Source organism: Xylocopa sonorina, chromosome 5, assembly GCF_050948175.1.
Source record: "Xylocopa sonorina isolate GNS202 chromosome 5, iyXylSono1_principal, whole genome shotgun sequence".
NCBI classification, from domain to species: Eukaryota; Metazoa; Arthropoda; class Insecta; order Hymenoptera; family Apidae; genus Xylocopa; species Xylocopa sonorina.
The window spans coordinates 13,793,708-13,816,514 of NC_135197.1; the positions used below are offsets into that span (position 1 = coordinate 13,793,708).

Here is a 22,807-nt window from a genome sequence, read left to right on the forward strand (position 1 = left end):
CATCACATATATATATATATATATCGATACGCGTCTAATAAGTTTAGTTTATCCTGTTTAAATATCCTTCGCACACAGGGTTACCAGAAACAGGGTGAAAATGGTTGCGTAGAGTATGCACTCGATGTTATTAGATAGTAACGAATAAGACGACGGATGCCGTGCCGTTTATTTATATCTGTTCATCATGTACGTATATATGCAATCGCTGTCGTAGAAAAGTCTAACGCAATTGCCGAGGAAATCAGGAAGACATATTCAGTAATGTACATTCGGTAATGCATGCAGGTACATACGTATGCATTCTATATGCAACCTATATACACCTATACAGTAGTAACGACTGTTGTATTACGGAGATTGCCTCACATTTTTATTTAACATATTACGCAACTCGAAATGAAAATATGACAATGTGTAAATGAAAGAAATTAGGGGGAAAGGTAGAAACGGGTAATTGTAAATTAGCGTAGTTGAAATTGAAAGGAGAACGATGATAGTCCGCGGAGGATATAGGGAATTTTTATTTAACAGTGTGCGCTGTTTTGCAATGAATGGATTAATCGTTGTTTAATCCGCCCCAAATAAAGACATGATCATTAAAAACGTAACTGAGCCATAAACACGTATTATATTAATTGTATTTAAGCTCGCGTGTTCGTTCGTGCAATATTGGTAACTGTTGTAGTGTTCTTCATTCTAGGCATTAAATACGTACGTCTCGATCGGAGTTTAATATTACACAGTGCAATAAACATGACAATATATTCGAAAACTATCTTCCGCTCTTGTGCAAGATAATAATTAATGTTATTAGATACGTAGAGAGAATATGTGCCTTGCCGATATTTTCTAAAATAATGACGTCTGAATAATGAAAAACAAATATTGATCAATAATCATAAAAGTAACCTATATTTAAGTGTATAATATAACCGGAAGAGCTGTACGTGCAGTGTAACCGATCAGCCATCACGAACTATTGATTGACCAAGTTTAAATTTTGTAACGGTCACGCAGGTAGGCATAAACACCTTTTTAACGTAGTACATATATAAGGTACCGTCGCGTGTACTAATTTTAATTATGAATTCGTATTTAGTAAATATTTCATGCAAATATAACCGTGTATAGGTACATGGATCCAGTTTACGTTTACTACACCCAATTTAACCATCTATATGTTTGTACTTATGATCACTGATTGTGTTAATTAAACTGTATCCTTTCTCATATCGGTTACACTGATGACAGGATTGCTCAGCTGGTATTCACAATATCAGATAACAAGTACAAATCAATGATGGAGAACGTAAAGGATATATTAGTATGCGCATCGGAATTTATAAAAGGTAATTAATCAGTTTTAAAGGAATATAAAGCAGAGCCATATTCGCGAGGTTCGATAATCTATTTCCTTTTTCTCTTCCTTTTACGTTACAGATCGATTATATTTTATAACATTGAGGACGATGACAAAGCCAAAGAGTACTTTAAGCACTCATTACTTCAGTATCGACGATGAATTTGTCTATCAAAATTTTTATGATGATTTTGGACCATTAAATCTCGCTATGTTGTACCACTATTGTCAAAAAGTTAATAAAAAGCTCAAAGCGCTAACATTAAGAAAAAGAAAAATTGTACATTACACAACCATGGATCCAGCGAAGAGAGTCAATGCAGCTTTTCTTATAGGAAGTTACGCTGTAAGATTATTACTGTATTAGTTTTATTTGTGGATGCCAATTAGTTTATATAATATATTTGGGAGAAGTAGTTCGTTTGAATTTATTCTTTTTCTTGTTCTTTTTTTTTAGATATTATATTGTAAACATACGGCAGAAGAAGCATACAACTGTTTAATCAATGGTCCTGACAGCCCACCATTTATAATGTTCCGAGATGCTTCCCTTGGTACATCATGGTATGAAATATCTTTGAGCGAATGCCTTAGTGCCATATACAAGTGCCACAAACTGGGATTTTTTAATTTTCAAGACTTCTGTGTAAAAGAATACGAATATTTTGAGAAAGTGGAAAATGGAGATTTAAATTGGATTATTCCTGGTAAATTTATAGCCTTTTGTGGTCCTTATGCCAAATTTAAGGTAGAAAATGGTAAGCTTCACCTCGGATTGGATTAAGATTAACAATCGTCTCTTATCGTGTCGTAACTTATCTTCTTTTTCAGGATATCCATTTCATGCACCAGAATCATATTTTAGATATTTCCGCTACAGTAATGTAACTACAATTGTACGCCTTAATAAAAAAATGTACGATGCCTCAACTTTCACAGATGCAGGATTTGATCATAAACATCTGTTTTTTGTTGATGGTTCAACCCCAACGGATTCAATAATGCAACAGTTCCTTAAAATAGCGGAAGACGCGAGTGGTGCAGTTGCTGTACATTGTAAAGCAGGACTCGGTAGAACAGGTTCATTAATAGGCTGCTACATTATGAAACATTATCATTTAACAGCTCATGAAGCAATTGCATGGATACGAATTTGTAGACCAGGTTCGGTAATTGGACATCAACAGGAATGGTTGGAAAAGTGTGTATCGCCGTTAAAAAAATGTCAACTTCTCTAATGTGCATTTTAATAATGATACATAAGTTTACTAACAATTTTTGTCCATTACTTTAGGAAAGAGTTATACCTCCATTCTTTACTGAAAGAGCCATTACAAGCGCAGAATGGAAATCCAGTCCATGAGCATGGAATATATTCCATAATTGGTAGATCTAAGGCACCATTTTTATCCAATATAAAAAGTGCTCACATAGTGCAAGATAATGTTTCTGGGATAATGCATCGCGTGGATGGAATTACATTAGATGATCATGCTCCTGCTGCAAGCACTAGTACAATTAAATACACGACTTTAACACAGGGTGATAGATTGAATCAAATCAAGGCTAAAAGGAAACGCTTACCAACAAATCATGCTTCTCTTAACGCGACTACTGGACCATCAACAGTCGTGCAGTACATATCATAATAACACGATTATTAACTTACTATCAATAATAGAGTAAAATCATTTATGGAAGAATATTATCTTTTCAGCCCTTACTTGAGACCATTGTTACAAACTAGAAGTCAGAAAAGTACAATTAACACATTAGCTGGGAATAAAGAGAAAGATCCTACAAAAAGACTTTTGCCTAGATCTACTACGACAACTATTGCTAAAAGGTCAGTCATTTAAGGTGATATATAACTATTTACATTTTCTTTATTTTTTTGTAACCATTTTTCTTCCATTTTCACTCTTTATTAGTTTGCATTGTAACTGTAGCACGTTGTGAAAATAAACGAAAAATCACCGTCTATACTAAAACTTATAGAAACAATTGGCTGGTCAGCAGTGTTAAGTCTACTAAATCGACTACGCAAATTCATAATATGAACAACAATACATCAACCAGTACTCCTGTTACTTCAATGTCTGTATCAAAACCGGTGACAAGGGCCAGTATAAGAACTTCATGCATCACAAAAACCCATACCACAAATTCATCTGCAAATAAATCAATTACGCAACCACAGCGAGGCATGAACATGATCCTCAGGTCTGCAGATCGAATAAATCGCTATCATTCTCTGAAACAGTAAGTCTCTGTGACTGTTACATATATAATTTACCACGTAACAGTCGTATAGCCCTTACTACAAAAATATTTACGACCTGTGCTACTTAAACAAGTTCTTTGTTTGCATCAAATGGAATTAGAAAAATAAACTTGTGTTCTGTCTACGAATAACTAAACACAAGTAATCACGTACCTGCTGTAAATTATGTAAAAGAAACTTAATTCTAATAATGGAATATTTTATAATTATATATATAATTATTTTCAACTTACATATTTATCTGTATATATATACATATATATATATATATATATATATATATATATATATATATATATATATATATATTTATATCTGAAGAGATATAAACCCACATTTAAAACTTTCATTTTGTTATTAATATTGATTTGCATGTAGCTTAAATTTTTTGTCAGTATTAGACATTGCATGCACTAACAAACAAATTTTTATTTAACCTTTACAACCTGTGTTTGCATATATAAATATAATTTTCGATGCTATTAAATTTCTTTTGCACACAATAGAGTTTCCCCCTTCGATTTAGAGAATGTATTTAAAACGGTAGACACATCTATTATGGAAATACAGATTTCATATATTTTTGTTTAATGCAATTAGTATGTTCAGCGTCTATCACGTTCAATAAACTACATTTAATGCTTACACATCAAGAAGCACCTAAAATCGCTAACAAACCGCTTCTATTTCTTTCTGTGACTTGCAGTGTGCGTACGACGAAAAGTTATAAACCTACACTTATCAGATGACTAACCGATATTTTCAATGGCATTGGAGCATCTCAACAGAAGATAAAAACATCTTATTGACCTTGAACCCGCAACTTGAGCAACTATTGCTTTCATTACAATCGTCAAAGATCAAATAGATCTACAGCTGTCGTCACAGCTTTCACAAGGTAGTTAATTCTATGTTTATATATGTAAAGCTGTATCATAAGTTTCTCATATATACACGTATAATCGCAAAATTTCCAATCTACAATTTTTAAGATTTCTTCCATATTTCGCGATACGTTGAACGTTTATTTCTGCTGGCCAGAAAACGTAATATTGTAGTTTAAATATGTGCAAGCCATTTCTTATTTTTTTAAATTTACAATTTCATTACTCACTGATACTTTTAGCAATAAAAGAGGAATTAACTTACTGATAGTAATCATTTTTATTATTATCAAAATGGGAGTAATGTGGATTTTTTTCATTCATATTAAGTCATATGTATTACCAAGTATTTGTACATACAATAATTTGTAGATATATATACACACTTGACAAGATTTTTCCTTTCCTTTCTTTTTCTTTTATAGTTGGAATCGTTATTAATTGTAGAATTTACTGATATACACTCCTTTTATTGAACATTATTTTAACTATTTAAAAAAGTAAAAGATATAATTGAATTTGTGTGCATAAAAGCTGAAAACCTAATATGCATTCTTACTTAAAACTATGTGATTAATATAATTTATTTGCTTTCATATAAAAGATAAGATATCTATTAATGAACGTAACTCTTGGTTATATAGCAGCTGAATTATAGAAAGATGTTATGTACTACGTATATATCTTAAAATTTTTAGACTGAAAAAGATACTTTGTGATGATTATATACTTTTTAGCTAGGCACAATCTTGTAGGAACTTATTATCATGCTAATCACGCTAGATACATAATATTCATCAATGAAAAATTAAGATCATGTTGTAATAAAGATCAATTTGTGTATAGCATTTATACGAGTGCTACATTACATTAAGTTATACTATGTATAATGAGTAGAATTATGCTACCATGTTTAGCAATTTTAACTGTGCCTGCAGATCATTACAAATGTATGGAGTGTTATATGTTTTCAACTATTATTTACCTTTACTATTTCATAATACCTTTGATAAAAAAAAAACATATCACAAAATGTAATTATACGAGCATCAGTAAAATAACAAAAGATGGAAGATTAAAAAATTATTAAAGACAATTCTAAACTAATAATTTACAATATTTTTTTCCAATGATCTGAGGATACAGTTACGAGTATTAATTTTTGTTTTGTAGCCTTGTATATAGTGTAAATAAGAATCCAAATTTAATATTCAAAATGTTGTTAAATATGGTTATAAAGATACAGTGAGAAGCTGTTATCATTATAAGTATTTATACATGTTGTATTTACTTCATTTTTCTTCTTCTAACAAAATACACCGCTTTTGAATGTTTTTCATTGTAATAGCATTTATAAAATAATGTGTCTAATCTAATTCATTCTTTCCGATGATTTCATTTATTTCTTAACACTTTACTCTTTGTTTAAATTGTTTCTGTGCTAAATACTATCTGTGTACATGTAATACACATTGATGTATAGTTTTGCTCTTTACTTCTATCTTTGATCAGACTATCTTCTTTTCTTTTTTAATATACATATATGCTTAAAAGTACAATGGAAATATCACTATACTTTTAAGTTTTTTCAAATATATGAAATGAATTATACGATCTTTATTATACAGAATAAAACAATACTTAGAGTAAACTTATATAACAAAATTTACTCACATGAGTGCATAATGCGACTTATATCTTATTTTTATTCACTAAATGTGTAATTAAAGTATCAATAAAATATGTTAGTAATATTGTGCAACATGCGGAAAAAATAAGAATTAATTCAAATAGACTTCTTTTAGAAAAATATAGTCATGCAATTTGTAATATTTATATGTATATATAAAAAAATGTGTATGTGCTTGTATATACAGAAAAATTTATAAATATTTTACTAAATCGGTGCATTTCGTGCAAGAACGTCGATGGCACGTAAGGAAGATATTTTAATAATGTGAGATAAGAAAATTATATGTTAGATTTTTAAATCTATGGTTAAATAAGGAGAAGGTATATCTCTTTTTTAAATTAAAAGCATTAAGTATTAGATAAATTATAAATATAATTGTTGAAAAAATATTTCATCCGCATTATAGATTATATAAATTGTGAATATCAATTATGTATAATATTTTTGCGCATAATATAAATTACAATGTAAAATTGAACCATGTACGCGTCATGATAAGCTATTATTTGCAAAGGCAAAATATGTATAACTTCATGACCGTGTTTTTAGAGAAACGTGTTTTATACTTACAAAAGTTACAATGTGTTACATTCAGCATAAAAATTTTGATTGATTACCGTTTGGTTCAGAATATTCATATGTCCTGCATATGAAGAAGGGACAAAAGTTGAAGGACATAGTTGTTGAGTATATATGTGAACAAAGACGAATAGTTTCGATTTTTGCCTCAAGTATGCAATAAAATCTTAGACAGATCTTTTTATATATTTTATAAACCAGAATACACAACTAATTAAAGAACATAACAATTTTTATGTTTTTAATTTAATTTTTAAAATCTAAGATATGTTACGTTCTAATACTACACATAGTATTTCTTATTATGTATATTGATACTTTATTAGCAATAAAAATCAGAGTGCAACATTAGTGCATTTTGATGAAAAAGATATTTTTATTCACTGTTATGATTATGTTAACGTGATATAATGTATAATTTAAAAAAAATATATATATATCTATATAATTGAGAAATGTATAATTTAACAAATATAGCTTGTAGATATTTTAGAGTTTCTATATACTAATTGTTTAATATGATTTATGTACACTAATGTGCAAATACACTTTATACACTATGTTATATATATATATATTTAATAAAGACTATTTATTTTACTTATTTTAAGAATTTCACAATTACACTGTGCTTGTCCTGTTAAAACTATTTTGCATATAATTCTCATATTTTAATATTTTTGTACTATACGTTCTTCCTGCTCACGTAGTAAATACGTTATACAAATAATATAAAACATGAAGAAAAAATAAAAATTTATATTCAAATTTATTTAGATGATATATTAAATGGCACTAATATACAGAGAGAGAGAGAGAGAGAGAGAGAGAGAGAGAGAGAGAAAGAGAGAGAGACCATTTGTACAGATATATGTATATTATATAAAAAACGAATGTTAGAGATATAAAAAATAAATATTCCATTTGTATAATTAGTATTATCTTATCAAAAAGTATACACAGTATGTAGCAAACACTACCCAATGGCTAGCAAATCCAAGTTGAGACCACTTTTCAATGGTATGAACATAACTATATCCTGTCTCTTGTAATTCAGATGTATCAAACATAAGACCTAAATAAGCTAAATGGAAAATTGATAGTCCAGAAAACATTATGTTAGTCAAAAGCACCCACCAACAATTTTGGCTTTTGTATGTGTGCGTACATTTGTTGTTAGTGCACTGTTTCGATGCGATACATGCATCAAAAATGGTTGCTAGCAAAAATCTAAGTTGAAATTCTACATAAGTATAAAATCCGAGACTGAGCAACACCGCAGCCAACTGAAAATTTAATCCATGTAGAAGAGCACTCGTTAAATACGTCATTGTGACAGCTCCAAATTTTCCCAAATACTTAATGCTGGGACGGAATATATCTGAAAGTTCATATAAAAACATATCAAATTTAATTTATTTCAATAGTAATTAATAACAATGAAATTTGAATATAAATGCGTACATGTTTTCAGCCAGAAATGCATTGGTATGTTCCAACAAACGACAACATGTACAAGGGAACGTGGAAATTCTATTTTTAAAGGTTTTACTATAGCACTTGATGTAAATGGAAATCCTCCAAGAAGTAATAGAGTGGATGCAATGTATGAAATAAAATAATGAGACATTCTAAAAGATAATGCATCTCTATATGCTAATAACCACCTGAAATGATGAAAATAAGTTATTTATTTAGTAATATGAAAAATGGACTAAAGTTGTATAACATTTATTAACTTCCAAGAAGTGTCCGCAATCATCCATTGTGCCCAACAATTTGAAACAGTTAAGAAAAGAAAGGATAAGATCCCATACTGAATAGCATAAAATATCCACCGCTTATCCTACAATTGAAAAATGTTCTTATTGTCAATTTTTAATTTCAGTTTTAGTCTCAATAGATATAATAATAAATTTAATACATTTATACCTGATTATTTGTATAACGTACTGATATGTAATCTTTAAATGATAACCATGGACCAAAGAGGCATGTCACACCACAAAATGTGTATCCCATATAGGAATAAATATCGGGCAAGTTATGTGCATCAATTTTATCTATCGCTATACTAATCGTTTTCATTGCCATAGTCATTATAACGCTTCGTACTTTGTGCCAAACTACAGATGACATAGAAAATTCGCTGAAAATTAGAAACTATAGAAAAAACTTTGTTCTTGCATAGATAAATTTTGATATATCCCAAAGAAATTTATTTACAATTGTTTAACATACCAATACGCAATGATCAAAAGGGATGGTAAAAATATATATATGTTTCTATAATACTTTTTAGGTATGTGTAGAGTGACATAGGAAATTGTACAAAGTATTAGCAATACATATAAACATTCTCCTACATAATAATAAACATTGTATATACCAGTCAGCATTGACAATATATGGAAAACTTTATGCGATACATATTCTGTAATGTTAAAAATCTGTGAAATTTAATTTTATTATTTATGTATGTTCTTGTACAAATACATGCTTACGAGAATGAACGGATAGTCTAAATATTATTGTGGAAATAAATAACGGTAGTATATATGACATTGTGTCATAGATAGTAGGTTCAAGACAATAATGATACAGCTCGAATAATGTTTCCCTTTCGACATCTTCGTATTCATATTCATATTCCGAATCTTGCAAATATTCGTGTCCCGCAAAATCACTTTCATCGTCGTAAAAAACTGGAACTTCTACATCGTCCATCACAGTTGAAATTAAAGTGTGTGCCGGTGTTTTACTAATCACAACAACTTAACGTTGGTCAAGTAGTTAACATTTCTAGCTTATTATTCTTAGCTTTAATCGTAAAATAATAATTATAATGTTATCGAAATTGGCTGTAATTGCTGTGCAAGCAAGAGAACAATATTAAATTCCAATTTATTGGAAATATTTTAATTTATTTCAATATATCCCTCTACCCTTTCTCTCTTCCTCTTGTGCAAATAACCTCGAATTATATTGCATACACGCGGCGCAAGTGACACAACAGTGCTCTTATTGTGACAAAATTCTGTTGTCGGGATGTATATTTCAATAGTTTCATTCTAATTTAATTTTATTTTTCAATAGTTATATTCTAATTCATTTTACATTTCCCGCTTTAGAGGTAAGAGTGAGAAAGATATATTAGGAAGCTATAAGAAAGAGTGAGACAGATGATACCATCTCTGCTCTAGAACCCGTGGCGCCATCTCTGTAAAAAGTGCTCAAACTGCTCGCACAGCGTTATCGACAGTGAAGTGAACTACCGACAGTAGTGGCGCCATCTCTGTGGAAAGTGTTGAAACTACTCGGGGAATTAGTTCCAGTATTCCGTCAAGAGATGGCGCCACTACTGTCGGTAGTTCACTTCGCTGTCGATAACGCTGTGCGAGCAGTTTGAGCACTTTTTACAGAGATGGCGCCACGGGTTCTAGAGCCGAGATGGTATCATCTGTCTCACTCTTTCTTATAGCTTCCTAATATATCTTTCTCTCTCTTACCTCTAAAGCGGGAAATATAAAGTAAATTAGAATAAAACTACTGTTGAATGTGACACGTACTGCTACGACTATCATAAAATGTGTGCATTGAGAAACATGTATGTTAACGGAAAAGGCTATTTGATATGTTGTTTACAGTTTGCTTTATTTACATTATGCATTATTGCATACATTCAAACGAATGATCAGTAGTAAACATTGAAACACATTTAATTGAAAAAATGAAATGCATTGTAATATTAAAGTTTTTTTAAAGACAATTATGTACATAGTAAAATGGAAAAAGTAATTTGTTTCTTTTAAATTTACAGTTTTTGTACATTGTTTTACATAATATAAATATGTATATATATATATATATTTTTTTTTTATTTTTATTTCTCAAGAAATGGTAGAATTAGTACCATTAACGAAGTTATTATTTGAACTTCAAGGTTTTGTAATGGGTACAGTACTAGGCTCAGGTAACAATCCTAGTGTTTGTAAGCAAATCTGTGCAGCTTCTGCTTTAGCCTGTTTTTTGTTAGGACTTGCTACACTTGGTTTGTACTCAATTCCATTTACCTTCACCTAAAGTAGAATATTAATTGTAAAGAAATTGCAAAACTTATAGAGAGAGAGAGATGCAACAGAGTTACATACTTTGAAGAGGAAATTTTTTCTATGATCTGGTCCACATTCAAAACACAATTCATAAACTGGTGCACCAAGCTTTCGTTTTGAACAATATTCACCCAGTAACGACACTGGATGTTTTCCTATAATATGCATTACAGATTCACAGTTATTACCGCAGCATTCTTAAAACAAATAGATTTTCATTAGAACGTACCTTCTAAAGTTTTGATTGCTGGTACAACTGGTTTCATTGCTTTTCCTGTTTTTTGTCCTATATCTTGTTCTGAAACGAGGCCTCGTTTATCCAATTTCACTTCAAGTTGTAAGGGCTCAAGAGTGCCTTCTTTATTTTTTCCCAAACCCTCCCCTGGTCGCCAACCCATCTTCTGCAGTAAAGCCATACCCATCCCACCCGAAACAGGCTGTGCTGATACTAACTGATCCTAAATAGTTTGTTACATTAAAATCTAATGAATTTCATAATATTTTAGTAAAACTACAAGACAAAAATAGCATTAATATACAAGTGAAACGAGTACAATCATTTGGTTATTTTATGTCCAATTATCACATCTTAAGGTAGTAATTGACTATGTATAAAGTGTTCTAATATTTTTTGAGTGAAAATACTTACCAAAAAACCATAAATTCGACATCACGCCGCTGAAGTTGTTTCTTCTCTGATGTAGCTATGTGCCTGTAACAAACCCTCAGGTGGATGCAGACTAAAGCTAAATATCCCAGCTTTATGAACAAATGAATACAGTTACTCCGGATGATATCCTATGATAGGAAGCTGATGATAATTAGCCATAATCTCACAAGAGCCCATTATATAAATGAATTTTGTGGGAATATTAATTTCACATATCTTTTTTTATTAGTACGTGTCCTAAATACGTTCATTTCTATAAATTTCTTTAGCTAATTCGATCATGAAACACAAAAATGTATAAAATAATGGTGCCCCTGTGTCCATGCAGGCACAGAATCTACTCCTATACAAGAAATAGTCTATGCCTACATCACAGTTCTCATCAGATTTGCTATATCAAAATATAGCATTAATCGTGATAGAGACTGTACCTGAAAACTTGTTACAGGCAATATCAGTACCAGACAACATATTGTTTAAAAAGAAGTAACTAAATTAAAAAAAAAAAAAAAAAAAGGAATCGCCAGAATGAAATTATAATATATGTAATACATATGCAATTAAGCTTTTTCAAATAATATATACATATATAACATATTGAAAATTTGATCGAGCTTAACTGACAATTATTTATCAACATATATATTTAATTAAATTAAACGTTCCTACTATACTCATTAAAAATCGAGCTCAGTGATCAAATAAATTACAGAATGATAAACAATAAAATATAATCATATTATAAGTAATACTGTTACCTTATGAGCCCAGGCTTGATAACCTGAAGTAAGTTCTGCGGGTGAGAGTACTTTAGCTCCTGTACTGCCAGTAAATTGACCTGGCATTTGTTTACTTTCAGCCCATGTTTTCATCTGTTAAATAGTATGTGCAATACATGTAAATTATAAATTACATAAAATTACATACAAAATATGTATACAGAATGAGTCACATTTATTGTACCACTTAAGTTTACTTGTCATCTATTTGTTGTATAAAAAATATTTCAAGCTATTCATTGCAATGTTGTTGCAATTCTGCTTGATGTTGAACAACATTTGTTTAAAACACCTTTTTATACAACAAAGAGTTTACTAGTAAATTTACGTGTTATAGTTAAATGACTCACGTTTTGTTATAACAATACCTCATTCTGTGCTCGATACATTTCATTCTGAGCACATACGTCATTTGGATTTTCTCTTAATTTTCTCATCGCTGCTAACCTTTGGGATACTATTGAACCAATATCTATTGGCTGTAAATATAATAACGTGTACACGAATGCAGCGAAATTTTGAAAACTTTTAGCAAAAATATCACTTTTCATACTTCTGTTGCTATTGGTTGAGAAAAAACTGTTGATTGTATTGGATATATAGGAGCAGTTGGAGGTATTACAGTAGGAGGTTCAACAGGCACGCAGGCAGGTATAAATTGTTTTTTTGGTTCCGGTTTCTTTGGGGTAACTGGTACCCATTCACTTTCTGCAATAAATGAGAAATTGTGCTTAGAAGTTGGTAAAAACTTTGGTAATATTAATGAATATTTTACCGCTTTTTCTATGATGCTGTCCACTTGATACAGGAAATTGCAACCTTAACTGATTTGACGACTCTACTGTTTTTTCTTGGAATGTTTTGGTTGGCAATTGTTTTGCATCCTAATATGTAACAGACACTTTTTATAATCTATTAAGAATATTAAGAGATTTATAACATTGTTGGTTATATCGAACCTACCCTAATGTTCATAATAATAGAACTAGGTCGTCCTTTAAGTAAGAAAGGATGATGAAAACCTTTCTCTGATTCACTTCCATCTTCTTCTGAAGAAATACTGGAGAGTTCTCCCAATGCTTCAGACTTTGATAACGATTTACAGAAGTCTAAAATAAATAAATATGTATTTATTTATGTATTCTTAAAAACGATCATTTTTATGTTACTAATTGAAGTACATATGTAGGATACATACATACCTGTGAGTTCATCCACCGTTTTTCCTCCAGCTTGTATCGCGGCAATTGCTTTATCTTGTTGTATCAGTGGCAATGTTCCTTGCTTAATCATATTTATTGCATTCCTTCTTGCTATTTCCAATAACTTCTTTTTATCAATTTCTATTCGTTCCCTTATATGATATAGGAATTGATTAGTACAATTATGTGGAAATATACATGTGTATTTAAATACACTATGAAATGAAAAATACTAACTTTCGTTCTCTGCTCCTACTTCGCCCTCGTATATGCTTATCTCTGCTTTTATCATCGCTCCTGCTTCTATGTCTTCGTCGTTCCCTACATTTTAAAGATTCTCGTCTATCGCTGCTTCGACTATTGTTATACCTATCTCTGCTTTTATCTCTCCGTTTATCTCTTCCTCTGCTTCTACTTCTACGTGAATTCACACGTGTACGAGACTCGGATCTTTTTCTTTCTTGAGAGTGACAATTGTGACTGTGCTTGCTATCTTTGCTCGTTGTATTCTTGCTATTATAATTATGTGTTTTATCTTTGTATTCATTATCCATATATAATTTTGATTTTTCCGTTCCATCTAGCCTTTTATCTAAATCTCCTAATCTTTTCTTTTCTTTCTCTCTCAAGATTAATCTTAAGTCATTTCTTACAGATATTTCTCTTTTCGTAGGACTCATCCCTCTATTTTCGATTTTTTCTAAAGTTGGACTGGAGGTTAATGATCTAAAAGATGTACATCGTTCCGGACTGGGACTTAACGTCGGAGTTCTATTGTCAGTGCTAGTATCAGATAATTCACCATCCTCCATACGAGCTGCTTTTTCCTTCTCCTTGTTTTCTATTTCTTTCACTGTGTCATTGTAAACTGTACTATTTTTAAGATCTTTTATTAATATTTTTCCTTGATGCGATTGCCTTGGTTTTTCTATGTATAGAAAAAATGCAAACAGACGTTATTTATACTTAAGTACATTTTAATATTACTATTAGCATAAATATCACAAACCAAGAATCTTAGATATTAGTTGTTCTTCAGGTTCATCTTCTATTTTCTTTGAAATAGGTGGTAGTTGAGGGCTATCGGGTTCCCCAGTAAAACTGTTTCCTAATTCTGTACTTGTTTTAACCAATGATTTTTCACAATCTTCTGATGCATCCACATCCTTTTTCTCCGATCCGTTCTCCTTATTATGACCTTTCTTCTTGGCACTATCACACGTACCATCCAATTTTGGTATTTTGTTTTTCGGTTCGTCCGAATCCGATGACTTACTTGAATCGTCTTCGTGCCTTCGTTTTGTTTTCTTTTTGTGTTTCTTCTTCTTTTTAACATCTGTTTATTAAAAAACAATGAAAGATGTTTAGTTATAAATGGTATACAAACCTGCGTAAAGATTCAGAATAATTGATAGCATCTTTATTACTTTCAAGATCGCTGTTACTCTCAGAGGAATTTCGTTTTGATTTTTTCTTATGTTTTTTGTCCTTATGTTTATGCTTTTTCTTGGTCTTCTTTTTTTTAACTTGAAACTTGTTAGGCTTTTCAAATTTAACACTCGCATTTGGGACTTGTTGATCAGTGTTCTCTGACGAGACAATTTCCTCTTCAGCATCAAATGTACTAAACAACTCTGTTAGTATTTCGTTTGATGATTTCTCTGGTATTCCGGGTTCTGGCTTAATTTTTATTCTGTCAACACCGACAGTTGTAATTAGGTTCGCGATATCAAACAAGTCTCCCATTATTGATGTCAATCTATTTTAATCAACTACAAAAAACATAAATGTTGAATTAAAACTTTCGTCCGTGCAAGACACTAATATTCATTATATTTTCATCTTATCTTGAACTGTCGTATTGAACCATCAGTCGCCATTTAAGTATTCGAGCTCAGCGACATCTAGCAATAACTATTTATTCATTACATAAATGAATAACGGATATATCCACATATAGGTGGTACATATGTTTAAATAAATATTAGTATTCCATTAAACAGTGATTCTATTTCAAATTCAAATTCAAATCAATGATATTACAATCTATTTTTATCTCCTTCTGCAAATAGCTGAACATTTGAAGTTTTACAAAATAAAAATTACATTTTTTAAATTCCGGAGAACAAGAGTTATAAGAGATATTTAATATCGATATTGAATTTTTAATTAGCTTAATTAGCAGCTTTAGAAGCTTTAAGATTCAGTTCATAATTCATACACACCTACATGTATAACAATGAATTAAGGAACATGTAAAAGAAAGATAGATAAAATCTCCATACTGATGATGTATTCAAAATATACAAGATATGGCAATAAATAGAAAACTAATGATAATAGAATTGTGTAAATTGTTTCATATACAATCAAATATTACATAAAATTTTATGATGTTACATGATTAATGATTTTCGTGAAATAAACATATTTGTAAACGTCTATCTATTTAATAATTAACTATACTGAAAATAAAAGTTTACTTGAATAAATAATACGTATGATGATTACAAATTTTGAAAATATTAATAAAGCCATTTGTACTTGTCATTAGTAATTGTATTTCTAAGTAACGAAGGTAGTTTTTACAGAAATTAAGTTTTGTTGGATTTTTCTATGTTTATATAAATTATTCATTGCATTTAACACATAAACTGAAAATGAGAAATGGGTAATATATTTATAATTCTGTACTTTGAGGGAGAATTTAACTTTTATATTACCTTTGACAAATTTATGTTTTAACAGACAAATATAACATAATAGTTTTGAATCATTTACAAACATATTAACTGGCAAAAATGTAAAATTGCAATATGCTGAATTCTACTATTTACTATATAGCTTCTAAACCCTTCAACCCTACATCAATATAGTCGCATATGATACACATTAAATATTTTTCAGTCGTGATATATGTTATCGAGAGTGAATTTTCTTATTCGTATAAAGATTTGCCAATAATATAAAATAATCTAATTGTGATTATAATATTTAGTAGAATTAAAAATTTAATTAACTGTGCGAATTGATAATTCTACTTATTTAGCAGTGAAATAAAAAAATTTTATGGTAAAATCTGTGAAATAAAATTTAATTTGTTATAGTTCTTTAATAATTAGTACTGCAACCAGTGAATGGTAATACTCTTTGGAAACTATAGCATTTCTAAACAGCGAATGCTCTTACCAATGTGAATTCTAGATACCTATCGTCCAAAGAGGGTGCAATTTGTAAGACTATTCTACTTTATCTATTATGGTAGAGGGCATAGAACGGTAGCTATGTTATTAGCTTATAAAGCAAAAAAGTTTGCAATTACATATTATAAAAATCTAATGAAGGAATATCCATTTCATAATTTTATTACAATACTAATTAAAGTAATATATACTCCATTGATTTAGTTTACCTTTGTGTAATCTGCTATTACTATATAATTTACATTTATATGTATCTTATAGAATAATATGCAATCTCTGTGATAGTTATCTCTTATGATATGAACAGAGGCAATTGAGCATATTTAAATTAGAAGATACATCTAGATGTATGGTCCTCTATCCAATGAAAATTTTTGGCACTCTTATAATTGAACAAATTTTTTCATATTACAAGATATAATATGTATATTTTATTTACAATATGATCAGAGACAAGAAACAATTATTCGTTTTACATACAGAAAAAAGATGTTGAAATTTTCCTAGTCACTTGTTTTTATCTATAACTAGCATTACTATACGTATATTATTCCAATGAAAGAGTAGAATATATATTGGTCATTTATTTCCTTCCTTTAGATTTTAAATATACAGATCATCCTAAATTGTTCAATTCATAGGAAATAATGTAAAATTAAATTTTATTCTAAAGATTTTGTCAATTCAAATATGCAATTCTTCTGCTAAATAATTTACATAAATGATTCTAATAGTCAATTAAATTTTCTAACTCTACTGAATATTATAATATTAGGCTACAAAATACTATGAGAAAAAGGCTCGTACGGTCATTGTAACAGGTTCTCTGCATATTGCACAACTTGTCATTCCAGGAGCACATTTAACACAAGCAACCATATGTCCACATGGTAAAAATACTACTCCTAATTCTCCATTATAACAGATTTTACACAATCTTGCATCATCTCTAGGTTCACTACTGCTTTGTACCCCTGTATTTGACAAATCTTCTGCACTTCCTTTTGCGGACGATCTATTGCTTCCTGCACTAATACTTTCTATACCACTGTCTTGAGAACTTGATCCAGGATGGCTTTCTACATTATCTTTTTTCTGCGCTTCTATACTTGTAGACCGTTCTACCTTCTTAATAAAACTAGGTAAATTCATTTGCATAGTCTCCTGAAATAAATATAAAATATATAATTATAAGTATATTGTTTAGCTAATAACTATGTTTATATTATAAAATGCAGCATATAGTTACTTCTTTAGATGGTCTCGATATGTGTTGACCTGTTATTTTATTCACATAATCTTGACCTTTAACCATTAATAGGTAATAGCATTTAGAAAACCATTTTGCGTGTTGTTCCCAAGGATCGTCTTCTGGTTCCCAATCTTTTAAGCCACCACCACAATAATAACACAAAGTTTGATCACCTTTTCCAGTATAATAAAAACCTGCATCTGCTAATTGTTCTTTCGTTTGTGGCATAGATTTTGGCCATGTTTCAAATGTGTGGAATCTACCGTCATAACTAGCATACTCAGGATGAACTGGTCCTTTAGGTCGTCCCAAGCCTAAACAGCTAAGTTTAGCTGTGCTTGGTAATTGTAATTCTGTCGAAAAATTATGGTTATCTGGACCAGATGTAGGGCGATATTCTAAACCATAAGCACCACATACATCTCTACTTCTTGGCCTTGGTGACGAAACTGTATTTGGATCTTCGCCAATTGGTACATTACCACAGTTAATTTTTCGAATAAATCTACAGCCTGGTGACCAACGCTGGTGATCAACCATAGGATTATCACCCTCTACCCACTGACATATCTCGACTTCACATTCAAAACATTTTACTTTGTCACTTTCACCAGTATAGTAAAATCCAGCATCAGCAAACTTTTCTGGTGCAATATACGATATAGGCCAATTTTTAAAACTCTGCAGCCTAGCTAATTCAAAACGATAGTCCGCATTATCAACTTCGTCGTTTAATGCGGGTGATACTACTGGAAGCGCTGGTGGTGGTAACTGAGCATTTGCTGAAGATTTGAAGTTTGAAACACTTTGCAATTCTCTGTGCATAATATCCATATTGGCCACACTGATCGAATTACAATTCAGAAGGTTTCTTCAAACCTATTCAAAATAGATGCAAGTATTGCTAAATTTATTGTTTGGATTAACTTTTATTAAATTACAGTTAATGTGCGATTACTTTTATTCTTGCAAACATCTTTTATATTTAATATCGTTTTATTAAAATTTTTATATAATTAAGATATTATATAATAAAAATTTCAAATATTTTATACGATTTATAATTATAAAAGTACGCGAAAGAAGTTAGTACTTTAGGTATTTTACCCAAAACGTTAGGTCTGCGTGTTTGTAGTCACTTATATACGTATCTGCTGCTAATCTTTCTACAGAATTTAAAATACACGAGTATCTCTTATCTTTCGGGTAAAACATTTCACGAACTCTTTATTTTTCGATTACTTTGTCTTAATGCTTTTTTATGCAGAATAACCGGATGGAATCTAATAAACAATATATATATATATATATATACACACACACACACACACACACTCTAACATTTAGAAAAACAAATGCATCTGATCCAAAGAAAAAATTCCGTCCCATATAGTTTGGTTAAACTACTCTCTGTGCATTTTCATATCTGTACGTATTTTTGAAAAATGTAAAAATAGCACTGAGCACAACGTTATTGCACATTTATAGAATGTTGTACGTACATTTAACTTGTAATGTGCATTCTGTGTATGTGTGCGCGCGCGCACGCACTTGTGTATATAGCTTTAACGATTACTCACTAAATAATTAGAATGCTGTTATGATTCGTGAATGACGAAGTACCATGGACTTTTCACGGTATATGTATAGTGCATACTTAGATAATGTGAAATGACGCAGCCTATGTACCAGAAACAAGAACTTCCAGGAACAAACTCTCACTCGCTCACTCACTCACTCTGTCTCTCTCTCATTCTCTCTGAATTAACACACACTTGAAGTTACAACTGTATACACACATGCATGCCGTTCTGTGCAACGTTGCCACTTGTATATCCTGTATTTTAACTTTTCTTGTTGCATTACATCACTGTGTACTCATGAAATATATCGACAAAGGCATAGCAACCCGTATCTTTCTTTTCTTAATCATTATTTTATCTTATCCTAGAATTTTATTAATTTTCATTATATAAAATTAATTTTATCTAAATGATACATCAAGTCAATTCAGAATTTTTTTATCAGATATTAAAGTGGTGCAATAAGCTCATAATGTTTTTAATTTAAATGATACCAACAAAGATTCTTCATTAACTACTAATTGAAAATAATGAGGACCTTTCGTTATAGAAATATATACTTCGTTTTAATCATTTATTTTAGTACCACCAGAAAATTTTAACTTAGACAAAGCGTTAAGTCAGTTTGTTAGAGCTCTAAATACCGAAAATCTATAGCACATCCTTTTCTCTTCGTTTTCAGAACATGTATTTCTCTGATATCCTGTTTTGGACAGAAGAAAGGAAATAACATTTGCGTTTAGCTAATCGTGGGATGTAATCATAAGGCTTATCTTTTTTGGGAGACTTTCACATCTGTTTCATTTGTGACATCTGGCAACAGTGTAATTAAAAGCAGGAAAGAGAGAACACACAATGAAACAAACATAACTGGTTGTCCTTTTTTAAAAGATAAAAAAGTTCATTCTTAACTCTTGTGTGACTTATCATTTTGAGAACCGCAAACCGCACAGCGGATTCTTGATCCACTTATTTTTCCATATTAAAAACCGATTAAAAACAAACCGTTTCGTTTTATCGTACGATTATAGATAGAGAGAAAAGAAGGAAGTAAATGGCTACAGCATTAGTAAGTAAACCAGAATTTCACGATTCTGATACAAATATGTAACGTGCATTGGTTGAAGCAAACCTATAATCCGTTTGGCGAAGATTAAGAAATATATTTATTGTATATATAAGTTATTTTATCATTGCATTACTCAGAAACATGATATTTTATATTTGAAATTGACTGAAAAGATAAAAGGTTAAACATGCATTCCTGACTCGTCTGAGTTTGCTTCGCCACGATGGCTTTTTAACTTCGATGAGACGAAACGAGAAGAGGCGCGGCGCGGCAAGGTAAGGTAAGGCAAAGCAAGGTAAAACAAGCCAAGACGTAGAATGTACGTAAGCCAAATATGAAAATGCAGCAATCTATAATGCGAATAAAATCGGTCTAGACAAGTTAATCGAATCTTCCTTATGAGATACAATATTCGCACGGTTAGTAAAACATGAACGTAATACGGGCATAACATACCGATATCAGAATAACTGTGAAGTCTGTGAATACACTGTTAAACGAATAAAGTTTGTACAATTTTACATGCGTGTCTATATAGTAAACACAGACAAATGCGAGGCTATATAGAGACACTGCGCGGCAGACCCTTGAGGCAGGCCTTCGCGGCAGCCTAAACCGAGATGTCTCCTGCCATACGTAGGGTAAGCAAGCAAGTTAGAGCGAGTGTTGGTGAAAGTCAGAAATGGCCTTACCATACGGTCGTGCCATAAACCCTGGAAATTGTTTCGGTACGCGTCGAGACGAAGCGAGGCAGAACCCTCGAGGCACGTTTGATCTTGGTCGAAAAAACCGATAAATTTTGGATCGCCTCGGGGTAGTTTCGCCGCGAGGAAGCCTCGGTGCGAGACACGTCCGCACGCAGCGAAACACGCCATGAGGGTCTGCCTCAAGGGTCTGCCCGCGCACTGTCTCTATACGTGGCTTAATGCTCTTTCCTTTGTAATCAAGTTTCCAGTAGTAAAGATATAATCGATCCAATATTTTCCCCATCTTCCCTTTTTACGAATCTGGTCCATATTATTTGTCAATTCGTTCTAATAAAGTTAACCTATTATTCTCTTGCTAAACGAAGAAACTACCTTCGTCATTTAATCTCTATGACACACATACGGACACACGCACGCACGCACGCACACTATGGTCGCATTTTATTATACGAAGATTACCTCTTTCGTTAATTGATCAATTCACACGCACTGGAAAATTATCTTTTATATTAAGTATTTTATTCTCTTCTCTTTAATACAATCTTGTTTCTTTTGTTCAATCGGACAGTACTCGAAGAATTTAAAAGAATGAACCACTGTTTTCTTTTTCCCAGCGATTTGAATTAATAATTGTAATATAAATTTGAAACGCGCACAATTTTTGCAATCAAAATAACATTATTTTAAGAATAACTGTATTAGAACAACACGAGAAATAATCACGAATAATAAACGCGAGTACTCTCGAACATTTCGGTGGGTGTTCTTGCGAGACAGCAATGGCGTTTCCGTGTAAGCCCCACTCGACTCAATCCAACCAAAGCGTAATACGTACTAAATAACGGAGAGCTTGGAAAAGCTCGCGACACAAACGCTACTGCGTTTTCTCTCTATGTTTTTACTTATATGTAGAATTTATAAGATGCATGCAAATTTCTTAAAAAACTTTGTTAAAATCAATGCTAAAAATTTATGTAAAGCAATCTTTTTTTTTTAATGTGCCTCATGTGAAAGAATTATTTTAGCATTTACCAATTACCCAGCAAATTGACTGTAGTTCCATACTAGTTTAATTATAAATTTGTCCAAGATCTAAAGGCAAATCCATATCTGTACAGATTCTATCAACATAATCATATTTGACTAACAGAACTTAAAATAATTAAATGTCTTGAGTCCTGTCTTAGACTTGCAGCCATTCTACTGACAAAGTTTGTAATAGTCGTTTGAGAAATTTGCTTAAACAATGATTAGAAACATTATGACTCGATTTCATTTACCTTTAATATACATACTAACAATTATGGTTAATTCTACAATAATTCTTAATATTGCCTACAAGATATATGCATTTGTTTGATACTCACGTTCAGAAAATGTTCAATTACGGACACCAGACTACTGACGTATACAGACTTTCACTTTAT

The 22,807-nt window shown here is 31.0% G+C and overlaps 4 protein-coding genes across 13 annotated transcripts; 1 reads left to right on the plus strand and 3 right to left on the minus strand.

Annotated features, from left to right (window-relative positions):
* The first annotated feature begins 656 nt into the window (after positions 1-656).
* Cdc14 (cell division cycle protein 14) lies at positions 657-5,564 on the plus strand. 4 transcript variants are annotated; one of them, XM_076894768.1, is made up of 9 exons: positions 657-1,020; positions 1,135-1,352; positions 1,444-1,709; positions 1,821-2,121; positions 2,195-2,564; positions 2,658-2,999; positions 3,081-3,209; positions 3,362-3,586; positions 4,354-5,564. In XM_076894768.1, exons 2-9 carry the CDS (start codon positions 1,301-1,303, stop codon positions 4,394-4,396), a joined length of 1,728 nt encoding a protein of 575 aa, XP_076750883.1. In that variant the 5' UTR covers positions 657-1,020; positions 1,135-1,300; the 3' UTR covers positions 4,397-5,564. The 4 variants fall into 4 exon arrangements, with proteins under 4 accessions (XP_076750883.1, XP_076750884.1, XP_076750885.1 ...); XM_076894767.1 differs by having other exon boundaries at positions 658-1,020; positions 3,362-3,625; XM_076894769.1 differs by lacking the exon at positions 3,362-3,586.
* A 2,060-nt stretch (positions 5,565-7,624) lies between these two features.
* Positions 7,625-9,543, minus strand: Por (Protein-serine O-palmitoleoyltransferase por). 2 transcript variants are annotated; one of them, XM_076894788.1, is made up of 6 exons: positions 9,308-9,543; positions 9,045-9,237; positions 8,736-8,952; positions 8,543-8,649; positions 8,268-8,470; positions 7,625-8,184 (listed from the first exon to the last, which is right to left on the minus strand). In XM_076894788.1, the coding sequence occupies exons 1-6, from the start codon at positions 9,528-9,530 to the stop codon at positions 7,742-7,744; spliced, it is 1,386 nt and encodes a 461-aa protein (XP_076750903.1). In that variant the 5' UTR covers positions 9,531-9,543; the 3' UTR covers positions 7,625-7,741. The 2 variants fall into 2 exon arrangements, with proteins under 2 accessions (XP_076750903.1, XP_076750904.1); XM_076894789.1 differs by having other exon boundaries at positions 9,045-9,253; positions 9,308-9,443.
* A 967-nt stretch (positions 9,544-10,510) lies between these two features.
* Positions 10,511-15,464, minus strand: LOC143423414 (uncharacterized). Of its 3 annotated transcripts, XM_076894743.1 has the most exons (12): positions 14,994-15,463; positions 14,576-14,902; positions 13,804-14,494; positions 13,567-13,718; positions 13,328-13,473; positions 13,140-13,248; positions 12,918-13,072; positions 12,733-12,843; positions 12,344-12,457; positions 11,145-11,373; positions 10,955-11,070; positions 10,511-10,882 (listed from the first exon to the last, which is right to left on the minus strand). In XM_076894743.1, exons 1-12 carry the CDS (start codon positions 15,310-15,312, stop codon positions 10,742-10,744), a joined length of 2,610 nt encoding a protein of 869 aa, XP_076750858.1. In that variant the 5' UTR covers positions 15,313-15,463; the 3' UTR covers positions 10,511-10,741. The 3 variants fall into 3 exon arrangements, with proteins under 3 accessions (XP_076750858.1, XP_076750860.1, XP_076750859.1); XM_076894745.1 differs by lacking the exons at positions 10,511-10,882; positions 10,955-11,070 and adding an exon at positions 11,565-11,627 and having other exon boundaries at positions 11,144-11,373; positions 14,994-15,464; XM_076894744.1 differs by lacking the exons at positions 10,511-10,882; positions 10,955-11,070 and adding an exon at positions 11,565-11,674 and having other exon boundaries at positions 11,144-11,373; positions 14,994-15,464.
* Positions 15,465-15,842: 378 nt separating this feature from the next.
* LOC143423438 (baculoviral IAP repeat-containing protein 8) lies at positions 15,843-22,198 on the minus strand. 4 transcript variants are annotated; one of them, XM_076894794.1, is made up of 3 exons: positions 21,840-22,198; positions 18,019-18,900; positions 15,843-17,933 (listed from the first exon to the last, which is right to left on the minus strand). In XM_076894794.1, exons 2-3 carry the CDS (start codon positions 18,853-18,855, stop codon positions 17,556-17,558), a joined length of 1,215 nt encoding a protein of 404 aa, XP_076750909.1. In that variant the 5' UTR covers positions 18,856-18,900; positions 21,840-22,198; the 3' UTR covers positions 15,843-17,555. The 4 variants fall into 4 exon arrangements, with proteins under 4 accessions (XP_076750909.1, XP_076750908.1, XP_076750910.1 ...); XM_076894793.1 differs by lacking the exon at positions 21,840-22,198 and adding an exon at positions 21,366-21,566; XM_076894795.1 differs by lacking the exon at positions 21,840-22,198 and adding an exon at positions 21,130-21,301.
* Between the last annotated feature and the right edge of the window lie 609 nt (positions 22,199-22,807).